We start from the raw sequence: 12,905 nt of genomic DNA on the forward strand, positions 1-12,905 counted from the left end.
AATAGACAACAGCTCTCAGGAGATGGTAGGCATAAGCGGTTGGATATGGACTGATTTAGAATGGAAAGAGAACGGCTATTTGTGGGATAGGTTAAGACGGGCTGAGTTCCTGCACAAGGGTTGTATTCTTGTTCCTGCTCATCCTCTTATTCACTTTAATTCTAACTAAAAACTTTTTTTTCTTTTTTTCTTTTATTGGTACTAGACTTTAATAAGAAATGATGATCCTTAGTTTGAGGGTCCCTGCTCTATAACGGTTTCAAAATGCGCAGTTTGAAAAAATGGTGATTTCAAAATGCAAGTTAATAAAAACTATATTTTCAATTACACAATTAGGGTTAGGAAAAATTGCAGTTTAAACTTTTAAAATTGAGTGTTACCGAAAACACATTCTCCCTTGTGATTTTAAATTGTGGGTTTTTTTTTTTAAATTATTTTTTTGACCTTTCTAAGACATAATTTTTTTCTAATGAATTTTCAAACAAAAACCTTTTCCCTGATTTTGTTTACTAGCGAAACAATCTCCAAGTCAATAAATGATTGCCGATGCAAATTTGGAGTAGCTTTTAAAATCACTATTAGATCAAAATTTGATAATGATTTATTATAAATTTAATGATAATTTTATAAATTACATCAATTTTAAGTATGACACATGTGACGCCTATCATTACTCAAAATGAGTCCCATGACATTATAGCTCTAAAGCGAACAAGAACAACAATGACAACTACAACTCCATCCAAATGAGTATCGACTATTGTTGTTACATGGATTTTTTTTTTTTAAAAAAATAATAATAATTTTTTTAAAAAAAAATCTACGTTATCTAAGAACTGTATCAAGTATGTCACTTTATTTATTTATTTTTAAATTATTTATTATAATAAAAGATGTATTTATTACTTATCTCCAAACTAAAAGGAAATTAACTTTAAGATCAAGAGAACTCATTTTCAATAATATTTGATTTTTTTTTCTTAAATATGTTAAAAAATTGGGAACGTTAATAATAATTGAACAAAAATTTTCTCTAAGTTAGATCGGAGCTCGAGAAAATTTTTCTAACCAATTTACCAAATTGATATTTGTAACATTCTCGAATATAGTTTTAACCATGTGCTCTATTAAAAATGTATATAAAAATTACATACTTTAAAAACATGTCAATTTAATAGACTAAAAAAAAAAAATTTAATTCAACTAAAAAGAAAAAAAGAAAAAAAGGGAGAAAATCTCCTGTTAAAAGAAGAAGAAGAGGAGGGAGTTGTGGGTGGAGAGCCTGGAAAACTATTTGTTTGTAAAATGATAATTATAATAATTTTATTTTTATTATTTATTATTTAAGTCGGATATATAGTAAAAGGAAATTTGTCTTAAACTAGTGCTATGCAATATACATAGAGGCGGTCACAGCAAAAATAACAGCCAGCTTCAACGATCCCTCGGAACTAATTTTCTTTCTCTTCAAGAAGTAGCGATCGAAGCCTCTTAAAACGGTAAGCTCCGTTTCTCCTAGTTTAGGCTTTCAAACCTTGATTACTCTTAATATTCCACCTCATTCTTTGCGGTACACGCAATCTCTCTGCGTGTAAGAGCACAGATCAGTAGCCTTTTTTTTTTTTTTTTTTAGGGTTAGTGTTTTAAACTCTATTGGTAATTATAGGTTATTGCTCGATCTAATTCAAGTTTGAAATTTGTTGCAGGTTTTGTTTGGTCTGCTTTCTGTGCCCTAAAATATGGTACGTTACTCTACGATATATATATATATATATAATTTTTTATCTTCTGTTTGGTTGCCGAGAAATCGAAGGAAAACCGAGAATTAGGACCAAAACCCTAATTAATTTTGATCCTAAATATATTATTTCCTTATTTTTTGAAAAAAAAAAAAAAATGCTACTCACTTTTTTTCTTTGGCTGTTGCAGCTTCCACTTTCTCTACTTAAGAGTGCCCAAGGGCACCCAATGGTAAGAGCTTTCATTTCCATATCAAAATTTTTATGCATTGAAAAGAGACCTAGGTTATTATGCTTCCTAGACATTATTGTGTTATGCTTAGGGATTCGTAATGTGAATTTGTTATGCATTGTAACAGTTGGTGGAACTGAAAAATGGGGAGACCTACAATGGGCATTTGGTCAACTGTGATACTTGGATGAACATTCATCTTCGTGAAGTTATCTGTACCTCTAAAGTAATATATTGCTTATAGACGAACTCGCTTTTGTTCTTCAAATCATGTTTTGCTTGATAATGGGAATGTTTCTTTCTTATTAAGATTATAACCAAATGTTATCGGAATCATGACACAGGATGGTGATCGATTTTGGCGAATGCCTGAATGCTACATCCGTGGGAATACAATCAAGTACCTTCGAGTTCCTGATGAGGTATGTTAAATAGTGTTGTTAATTATCTGCAAATAATATAGAACATATGTGCAGTGTGCTCATCTTTGTATTTTGAATGTCTCTCTCTTTTCATAGATTAGTGCATTTGGAATCCATCATGAGATTCTTAATTTTATCTAGCATCTATGCTATCTGTGTTGTTAGTTATTCATGTTGTCGAGTAGCATTAAGTAAGGCATGATTAGAGTTTGCACTGTGCTTTGTGGAAGGTGCTATCATTGTTTTATAGTGGTCAAAAGAGGTTTCTTTTTCTTTCGAGCTAATTGCATTTGATAAGTTCTTCTATTGACTGAACAGTAAAGATTCGTGCCTTTCTAATTTGGATATGTAATCACTTCTTCGTTTTTGCATTGGATTCAACCTACATGGATGCCACCTTTATTTTTATATCTTCATGGCGTATACATTTTTATATCTTCCTGATTGGATGAGGATCAGAATGAAACACATTGGCTTTGGCTTTATGACTCCAGGATCTAGTATTGTTGTGAAATTGAATGATGTTGACAGTTGGCTCCGATGTATTTAAAATTTGGATGCCATGGTTCTGTAATCATTTGCATTGGTCCATTTGTTCCTCTTTCTTTTGGTTGTTTTAGTGGTCAATTTCATCAATCTAGTATTGTTTCCTTTGTATTTTCAGGTGATAGATAAAGTTCAGGAAGAAACCAAGAACCGCTCAGGTATACTCTTTCGTCTGATAAGACTAGGGTATTTGGTCATATTCTCACTACTCCACTTGAGGAGAAAGTTTAGATAGATAGCTATTTTGAAAGAAGCGTCTTGCATACTTGAGTTTGTAGAAATTGGGTTGTGACCTGTATCTGGATGCATCACTATGGTCAACATAAATTTCGCGGTTATAAGGATTGGTTCTTGTCTAGAGCAGCAAAAATTACTGTAAATATCATATTTGAACTAAAATGATTTAGTTTTACCCGAGCATGGTCCTGCTTTGAGTTTTCTTTTGGGCTTTTCGCCCTGCAATGGGGTAAAATAAAGCCTTGTACATTTAGAAAATTGGAAATTACTTAAATTTAGCTTCTTATTTGATTAATTGCATTTTCCAGATAGGAGGCCACTTGGGGTAGGGCGCGGAAGAGGACGAGGTAGGGAGGATGGTCCTGGAGGACGCCAAGCAAAAGGAATTGGGCGTGGTTTGGATGATGGAAGTGCTAAGGGTCCGGGTGGAGGCCGAGGCAGAGGTGGATCTGGTGGAAAGACCGGCGGAAACAGAGGTGAACTTATCTAAACCAATATATATTTCTTTGTGATTTCTTATTTGTGGCATAGAAAGTAAATACGCGTATGATCTTACCCCTTATCAAAAAAAAGTAAATACACATATGATGGATTCTGTCCTATTAAGCACAGAAAGAACAACGGTTAGATTGTATGCTTTTGTAGTCTCCCATTTCAAGCCGCACAGAAAAGAAAAGAAAAAAAACAAAAAAACAAAAGTCACTTATTACAAGCTGCTGATAGACAATAACTCTAGGGTTTAAAATTTATATACCCACTTCTTTTTTTCTTTTCATGGTATATTCAGCCTAATGTTTGTGAATGAGCGCATAAGAACTTGACTTACCAATCAAATGTATATAATTTTCTGGACAGGTGTAGGGCGTGGCCGTGGCTGATTTATGTTACGGTGTGGAACAACTTCTAATAAACAGCATAAAGGCATTGGTGTCCAACCTCATATGTACTGTCTCGGTGGTTAATATTTTTTGGGTAACGTCCGGATGGTTAGTTGCTCCAATGTTTCCCCGTCCTCAAAAGAGTTTATTCACTTGGAATGCTTAATTTTATGTAGCTATTGTAGGTGCTGTATCGCAGAACTTAGTGTGAAGCTTGTACTTTGATTTTTCTGTTTAGCTCAACGATTCAAACTTAACCCAAAAAAAATAAAATAAAAAGAGCTCAATGATTGGGTGGTTTTTTTTTTTTAATTTCTTCATGTGTTATCCTCATTATAAGGGTTAAATTCAATGAGAACGCTAGATTTGATTACCAAATCTATGTACGAATATGGAAATCAATGATAACATAGTATTGTGAATTCCCTTCAATTTCTGAGTGCTGATCGGTGGATGAGATTGATTTGCAAGTTCTAGTTCATATATACCACCTTCTCCATTTGTCTCGGTTACGAGTTTGTAGTCTTCTTCACTTGAAAATGTGAAGACCCTGGCAATGTGATAGGTTTTCAGATTTCTGATTTCTCTAAGTGTGCAAGTCTTCTATTTATATTTACCAACTATAGGATGCTTCCATCTTTTTCTTTTTTTTGTTTGTGTCGTAATATCCTTCTATCCAGAAAAAATGGAAATTGATCGCTTAGAACAATCTCATACAGCTAGCCAAAAGAATGCTAAAATGGAAGCAAAAAGAGATGTATTCAACTCGGCAATTTAGAAAAATAATTGGTACGCTTCAAATCTGTGACATTCTATCTCCTCTCAGTAAAATATAAAGAAAGAATAGTGAAATGAAATAATAAATGTAAATAACTTTTTAAAATTAGGCAGTTAAAAAGTGTTCTCTAGATTGAAAAATAAATTTACTGAATAGAAATGCTTTGGACTGGGCAAAACCCGCAAACCCGCCCCGAACTGACCGGATTTTATGTGTATTTTTGTGGGTTCGGGTAAAATTTATCCAACCCATGCGGGGCGGGGCGGGTAGCGGGTTTAGACATTTTTTTCATGCGAGTACCCACCCCGCCCCGATTCTACCCGCCCATGAACCAAACCCTAAAAACCCAAAATATCTCCCACCCATTCCCTATTTTCTCTCATCTCACGCCTCCATCCAGCAAGAGAATTTTCTCCACCTTTCCCTTTGATTTTCTTCTTCTTTCTTCTTCTCCATCTTTCCCCCTCCACGCAGCTTCCATCACCCTCCAGATCCAGCAAGAGAATTTTCTCTTCTTTCCCTCTGATTTTCTTCTTCTTCTTCTTCTCCTTCTTTCCCCCTCCACGCAGCTTCCATCACCTAGCTCCCACCCATACTCTTTCTGCCGACATCCAGAGAGCTCAAAGACGAAAAGACAAGGAGATTGAGAAGGAGTCGGAGAGAGTGAAATGGAGGAAGAATCAGTGAGAAAGAGAGATACAGAAGAGAAAGAGAGAAATGAATTTACGGTGATTTTCTTCTCTTCTTCTCCTTCTTTCCCTTTGATTTTCTTCTCTTCTTCTCCTTCTTTCCCTCGATCTGTTTGCTTGCTGAGAAAATCGTTGAAAGAGAAAATTTTGATCCTTTGATTCTTACCCGACCCGACCCACAAAACCCGCGCCTATTCAACAAGCCCCGCAATACCCAAACCCGCGCGGGAACTGTGATTTTTTGCAGGTGACGGGTTGGAATTTCCCAAACCCACTGGGTGCGGGGCGGGTGGAAAAAAAGCTAATACCCGCCCCGCCCCGACCCGTGCCCACCCCTAGAAATGCTCTTAAAAGGCAAAATTTGTAAATTACACATTGTTTACAACCCAACCTAGCTCTCCAGCCCAGTTTTGGAGGTTTTTTTTTGTTTTTTGTTTTTTATCCCTCTATCATAAAGGCATTTTGTTTTTCTGTGCTCTACTCTAATTGGTAGATAAAGATTATACTAATAGTACAACAACTCGACACACCCCGTACTGAAAACAAAATTGTTCTCTTTCTTCCACACACCCACCCAAAAAACAGAGAAAAAAGCAAACAAAACTAATAGAATCTAATTAAATAAACGCCAAAAAAAAAAAAAAAAAAAAACCCATGAAGAAAGATACATTAGGATACAAAGTCCACTAAAAAATGGGTTGCTAGTAGGGATGATGCCTACTTTTCTTGCGAGTCGTTGGTGACTTGATTATGAATTCGCTTGAAATCCATGACCTATTTATTTGAGAATCATCAGACAACCAGCAACACAAGCGGCCATCTTCACCCCCTGTCCATCCAAAAATGCCACCCCGCTGCATACTTGACATGGGCAACACACTTCTGACAACACCTGCGTGCCCGCCCTCAAGAACTGCTTCTGGAGATCCTATTGCTGCCACTCCATTATAGTTTACCGGAAAGTAGCCGATAGTGCCGGCATTAGTACCACCAATCACCCATAGTCGCTTGGCTTCTTCCGAGTAGTGACAATCAACAAAATAATCTATCTGCAAAAAAAGAAGGGCATGAGGTGGCTCAGAGCAGCACAATCTGGAAGCTAATTTGTTTGCATCCTCTAACTATAAGTTCCGATTATGAAACAAATGTCCAAAATTCATTGCTTTGGGCTGCTTATCATCTAATGAAAGTCCCGGAATTGCATGTTGGATTTAGCTTAGGTTTTGTTGAAAAAAAGAAAGTGAAATTTAATCTGGACGTTGAAAAAACTACAAAAGATTCCCTGTAGTTTTTTTTACAGAACTTACGCCAAACACCTGCCAATAAGAAGACATGGCTCCGAGTGGGTAGCCAAAAAGTTCTAAAACAAGTTAATTCGAAGACCCCAGTTTCATTGCTCTATTATAACCTGAATATGGTGTGTTTATACGAAAGAAGTACCGAAAAAAAAAAAAAATTACGCATTTATGTATTCTCCTAATTGATTAAAAGGGGCACTTTCTACCAACATGAAAGACTTACCTGATCTAATGTCCAACTATTAGAAGCTAATGATCGAGCATCTTGGAAGCTTGCTTCATTTTTTGCACCTTCCAAGTCCCAAACACTATGAGGGGAAACAATTCAAGTAAGTTATCAGCATTTTACATATATTGTGGCAGCCAATCAGAGTAAAAAATGAGTATCAAGTACAAATCTAAATATTTAACATGAGACATATTGGAGAGGTGAGACAAGAAATCTGATTCATGGCATAATGTAAAAAAGATCGGAGGAATGCTAGGGATCCCGAAGGTTTTTCCGAATTTTGTTTCCCGACTGACGTGGCATCAACCACGTTGCAGGAGATAACAAAAAATATCAAAAGAAAAGAAGCTTCTCTCTCCTCTATCGGTTCACGTTCCCCAAACCACAAGAACCTCTCCCTCCCTTGCTCACCGTCCACCGGCGACCTCCGTCGCTCACCTTCTCTCACTCCGGCGCAACGGTTCAGGCACTGGTGAAGAAGAACGGGTTTTGCTCTCCCTCCCTCGCTCCTGTCTCTGTCACTCTGGTGCAAAAATCTCTGGCCACTAGCAAAGGCTCTCACAGAAGACTCCGGCGAAGGCTCTCTCTCTCTCCATGCGTGAATCTGGAAGGGTCTTTGGCCTCCAACACGTACACATAGAGCCTCATATCTAGAAAACTTCTCCACCTCTAATGCCTTTAAAACAGAAAACCCAAGTTCTTGAATGGGTTTTAAAGTTGAAGAGAGTGATTGTTGTTGCAGGGGGAGAGAGACTTGTATGTGAAGAAGCCATGAGGAAACGTGGATGTGAATGCAAAGGGACACGAAGGAAGTGAGTGGAAAATATGGAAAACTGCAGAGAAAAGAAACTGCATTAATTGGGTTTATTGGTTTTCCGTTTCAAAATTATGATTTGAACTGTTCTGAAATTTGATGAATTAGGAGTGATACTATTAACAAAGACGTTTACAAAAATTTTAATAACCGATTTTGTGTGCTTTAACTATAACTTAATGCGGTGGATCTGGTGAATGGTAACGATTAATTTGCTAAAGATTTCGTTTTGGAATTATATTGCAATAACACCCATTTGTTATTGTTCTCTGTGTGTGTGTTTTTTGTCATTTCTTGGATTTGGTAATGGTTGATTCAAACACGGTTTAGTTTCTAGTAGTTTTTTTCTGTCCAAATGAATCAGACAAGGTTTCACGTCTGCTTAGTGCTTGCAAATGTTAGATGTGCTTTGGTGTGCTTGATGTAGATGGCCGGAACTCGTTCTTCTTTGCCGGTGACGGAGATCGCCGATGGAGGGTGAGCGAGGGAGGGAGAGGGATTCTTGTGGTATGGGGAACGTGAGCCGACAGAGGAGAGAGAAGCTTCTTTTCCTTTGATATTTTTTGCTTTCTCCTGCAACGTGTCTGATGCCACGTCAGTCGGGAAAACCTTCGGGAGCCCTAGCATTTCTCAAAAGAACGTGTCTTGTTAGTGTGTACGTGTGCAGAGAGACAGAGAGAGATTGCCAAGTCCCCTGCACATAATCTTGTAAAAGTTTGTCGTAAAACACCCCAATATGCCTCATGATTCCCAGAGGAAGCTCAAGGAGTCGAATTTACCTAAGGATATATTTCCAGTAACGTACTAAATACCAGTTAATGGGAAAAGATTAATACCTTAAGGTCTCAACATGAGTCAAACACCAAAGCTTTTGGTAACTCTCTCCAAGAAATCCCACTTTCCCAATTGAAGTTCCCACATTAATCACCTACATTATTGTAACTGTCAATATCATATAGTTATAGAGGAAAATCTATTTAATAGCTCCAAGAAAATAAGAACTTGTCAACCAAGACACCATTCAACTAAGAAAATAAGCATTGGAATGTTTATCATGCGGAATGGCTATTCCACTAAGAAAAAGGAATAGCTTTTATTAGGAATGGAAAAATGTGAAATACAATAGCCTTGATGTTAGATTATATGATAAGGACTCTAACACTTGGAATAACTATTCCTCAATTTAAGGAATAGTCATTCCCTTGTGCCGTGGGAATGACTATTCCAAGGCTATTCTATTCTACTATCTTCCATTCCCAATAAAAGCTATTCATTTTCTTAATGGAATTAGTCATTCCGCGTACCAAACGTAGCCTAAATGTGTCACAATATGGCATTAAGTGTATCAAATAGTAAGTTTTTGTGGGATGCCTTTTCTTTTAAAGTAATTTATGTAAGACATCTTGCAGTTGAAAAAAGAACATTTGCCCCTTTTTTTTCTAAACTAAACACAAAAAGGACTCTTCTATGAGGAGTAATCAGTGTGCTAAAGAGTAAACAAGTATTGACTAAATGTGCACAACCAAGACAATTTCCATCAACAAGGCAACCTATGTCCCTTATGCAGTGACATGCATATATTAATAGTATAATACCACTGAGATGGGTCCTAAGTAAAAGAGATGGCTATGATTTAAATTCTCCAAGTGGTGCATTGTCTTGCTCATAGGACCTTCTAACAAGTAAAATTCTACAAGAATTTACTTTCAATGGTCGCTAGGAAGTTTAACCATCAAAAATGTAAAATTGTGAATTAGAATATTGAAATATAAATAAATGATCCAGAAACACTTTTTAACCACAAGGACTTAAAAACACACATATCTATGAGAATGACTACATAACACATAAATACAAAGAAGACCTACAATGAATAAAATTATACTGGTTTTTCCAATAGAATACGTCCCATATTTGAAATGGGCTATACAAGATCTTTTTCAAGGGTTCAACACCTCATGGGTGCAAACAATCCCTTGCGGCTACACCCTCTGGTGAAAAGCCAGCGATTTAACCAGTACTGTGTAGGGAAACTTCCAAGGGTGCGGTGCACAGGACCGGGGTTTGCTCTGCAGGGATGGGTCCGAAAGGCCCTGTCTTGGAGAGGTTCCCCAACATTAAAAAAAAAAAAAAAAAAAAGATCTTTTTCAAGGAGTTATCAAATATGATGATAACCTCAGGTGTATTCCGAAAACAAGAAATTACCCTATAAATTACATGCTAAATCACTGCCACTAAATTTCCTAACTACCCAAAGCCCACTTGCATTTTCAGCAATTGTTTCTCAAACGGCCAATCATTTGCTCTGATCAACATGTCTCCCCATAGCTATAGAAACAACTTACCAGTTCATATATATTATCCATAAACTCATTTGACCAAAACAGTGAAACAAATAAAACTGAGAATTACAGGCTTGTGCTTACTGATTCCAGATGATCATCGTCATTGATTTCTCCATCAGTATCAAATATACATATCAATCCATCTACAGATGCAGAAACAAGCTTGTTTCGATGGTCAGGGACAAAGTGAACCTATCAACAATCACGAAGCTTTAGAAAACCCAGAACAAACATGTGTTCCAAACATGAGCTATATAAATCAACTAATAAAATCTCATCATCACTGCATCATATCAACGGACCACAAAAGCACTCCAGACAAACAATTTTTTTATGAAACTATTCAAGAAGTCTGCGACAAAACAGGTTGACAACTACAATTCATCTGAGAAGTATCACACACTAAATATAATGCAAGCTTGCCCAATATAGAGTGCCATAGCCTTCCAGAAAATCAACCTCAAGCTTTACCAATGCAAGCCCCGACCAGAATCAACTGATACTCTTGACTACACTATCAGTTTTTGCATTCTAACCACACTTCAAGTACTTGAAAAGGAGAAATTAAAAACTAAGCGATGTCTGCCTACTCATAAACTAGTAAATAAGGGCACATCATTCGACCAAGATATATAGACATATTTCACAGGCATAGGCATCTGAACAAACCTGCGTAACATCATCCACATGGGAGTCCTCCAAACAAGCAACTTGCTTTTTGTTCCTCCAATCCCAGAAGATTATCTGAGTTTATTAGTCATCATGCAAGAAAGGATAATCATTACTTTGTAAATGGTTATATACAAAGTAATGAAGAACTTCAAACACATTATCGAGGAAACATCACCAGAACTAGCAAATAATTATCTCATCCGGAAAGCTAACATTCATAACGCTCTATATGATTAATTTCCTATACAGACATCAAACCTGAGATTTACATCCTGCAGCAAGAAGATTATCTGTTGATCCTCCAAACGAGAAGCTAAAGACCTCTTGCGAATCGCCAGCACTTATACATGAAACCTGCATTATCAATAATCAACAAAAGAAACAAAAACCAGAATCCCTCATTCTTAAATGAATTTACTACCAAAAGCACTACAAACATTTAAATAGCACATAACCATAATGATGCACATTATGTATATGCAGAGAGAGACCAAGGAGCTACCTGCTGGAATGACCTCGTGTCCCAAGCTCTAATGGCTCCATCAGAAGAGCAAGAGTGCAATACATGTGGAGCTGACGCGCCTGAGCATGATATATGATTTATGGTTGCAGAGTGACCCCTACACTCTCCATAGTACTGACCAGTCACTGGTGAGTACAGCTTCACTGCATTTGTTGACAACGACACCGCCATTGCCGTCCAATCCTCCCTTCCATCCAAAACCCAGACAACAAATTTACCCCTCTAAATCGAAAATTATTGAAACCCATTTAATAATTAACCGTTCGGTTCCCGAGAAAGTGTAGGAAAAGCACAAAATAGCGAGAACCCACGAACCCAGTTGAAAACTTTGATTATCTCAACTTATAGTTGGTATATAAGGCTCAAAATCCAATCTTTTTTTTCCTCTTTTCCCAAATTTTCTCGGGCAAAAAGAACAGCAACAAAGGAAAATTAAGTCATAGTAGGGGGAAAAAAAAAAAAAAAAATTGAACCGTACTTGGGGACGATTTGGAAAACGTAGTCGTCGCCGAAGTTGGTTTGAATTGAGTTTTTAAGACCGAACCGCTTACAAGAGTTTGGATTGAGACTGGAACGAGGTTGTTCTTCGACATCCATGTCCGTGGCCTCCATCTCCATCGTCTCCGTGTCCTTGAGCTTAAATGAAACTACTAAAAAATAAAAATACCTCCCTTTTTTTTTCAAGTAATAAAAAGACCTCCTTGTTATCAGGGTTTTAGGGGTCCGGATCTCCTCAGGTCAAGAACACTAGTAGCTTTCTGCAACCAATCACTTATTGCCATGTAAAACGCTTCTTTTTGTTATTTTTGCCCTATGTTCTATATTCTTTCGTTTAGGGCTTTATAAACATCATGTCATGCTCCTAGTTTGAGTGTTGTTTTGTAGAGGAATCGAGCCCAAACTAATTATTTGTTTTAACCAACTATCCTATGATTTTTATAGCCCATATTAAATTTTACAAATTCGATGTTATTTGAAATTTTAAATATGGTTGTACCATGTTTAAATGGTACATTATTAAATAATAAAATATTTAAACTCTTTAGGTTCTCTCTTTTTTAAAGAGAGAAGCTCTTCATTCTCTCTGGGTCATTATCTAACAAAGTCCGCCTATTGCAGTTGTTCTGGGCGTAGAGGAATGGATTTTTTTTTCCTCTTTCCTTCCTTCCACTCTTCCCATTTCATTGTCCTTTGGTTTTCCCTTCTCTCTCCTTGTTTTATCTGTGTTTTTTCTCCCATTCTATCAACATCGCCACCACCAAGAGCTTTGATTTGGCCAAATTTGACACAAATTTGGTCAGATCGCATGGGCCCCACGAGTAGTACAACCAAAATTGCTGAATTTTGAATTTTTATTTGTCTTGTTATTTGCTTTTATTTTCTATTGTGGTTTGTAGGCTTTAGTCTCTTCGTCCCTATGTGGTTTTATCTTGTCGTTGAGACTTTTGTTATTAGAGTTCGTTTCTCCTCGTCCATGGATCCTGATTGATTTTCAGCATTGCC

The 12,905-nt window shown here is 36.8% G+C and overlaps 2 protein-coding genes across 2 annotated transcripts; one reads left to right on the forward strand and one right to left on the reverse strand.

The window, feature by feature from the left end:
- The first annotated feature begins 1,379 nt into the window (after window positions 1-1,379).
- On the forward strand, window positions 1,380-4,359 carry LOC132171137 (putative U6 snRNA-associated Sm-like protein LSm4). Its single transcript, XM_059582373.2, has 8 exons — window positions 1,380-1,499; window positions 1,707-1,742; window positions 1,930-1,971; window positions 2,099-2,197; window positions 2,316-2,393; window positions 3,058-3,097; window positions 3,485-3,652; window positions 4,032-4,359. The coding sequence occupies exons 2-8, from the start codon at window positions 1,740-1,742 to the stop codon at window positions 4,052-4,054; spliced, it is 453 nt and encodes a 150-aa protein (XP_059438356.1). The 5' UTR covers window positions 1,380-1,499; window positions 1,707-1,739; the 3' UTR covers window positions 4,055-4,359.
- Window positions 4,360-5,914: 1,555 nt separating this feature from the next.
- Window positions 5,915-12,055, reverse strand: LOC132170853 (Transducin/WD40 repeat-like superfamily protein). Its single transcript, XM_059581977.2, has 8 exons — window positions 11,881-12,055; window positions 11,382-11,589; window positions 11,138-11,233; window positions 10,877-10,951; window positions 10,289-10,399; window positions 8,699-8,790; window positions 7,043-7,127; window positions 5,915-6,570 (listed from the first exon to the last, which is right to left on the reverse strand). The coding sequence occupies exons 1-8, from the start codon at window positions 12,018-12,020 to the stop codon at window positions 6,223-6,225; spliced, it is 1,155 nt and encodes a 384-aa protein (XP_059437960.2). The 5' UTR covers window positions 12,021-12,055; the 3' UTR covers window positions 5,915-6,222.
- Window positions 12,056-12,905: the final 850 nt, after the last annotated feature.

The sequence above is a fragment of the Corylus avellana genome, chromosome 1 (genome assembly GCF_965113065.1).
Source record: "Corylus avellana chromosome 1, dhCorAvel1.hap1.2, whole genome shotgun sequence".
NCBI lineage: Eukaryota > Viridiplantae > Streptophyta > Magnoliopsida > Fagales > Betulaceae > Corylus > Corylus avellana.

Coding starts and splice junctions, on each gene's coding strand:
- LOC132171137 (XM_059582373.2), top strand. Junction 3,098..3,484: donor AGAAACCAAGAACCGCTCAG/GTATACTCTTTC, acceptor TGCATTTTCCAG/ATAGGAGGCCACTTGGGGTA. Junction 3,653..4,031: donor AAAGACCGGCGGAAACAGAG/GTGAACTTATCT, acceptor TTTTCTGGACAG/GTGTAGGGCGTGGCCGTGGC.
- LOC132170853 (XM_059581977.2), bottom strand. CDS start 12,020: ATGGAGATGGAGGCCACGGACATGGATGTCGAAGAACAACCTCGTTCC. Junction 11,590..11,880: donor GTTTTCCAAATCGTCCCCAA/GTACGGTTCAAT, acceptor TTTGGATGGAAG/GGAGGATTGGACGGCAATGG. Junction 11,234..11,381: donor ACACGAGGTCATTCCAGCAG/GTAGCTCCTTGG, acceptor TTGATAATGCAG/GTTTCATGTATAAGTGCTGG.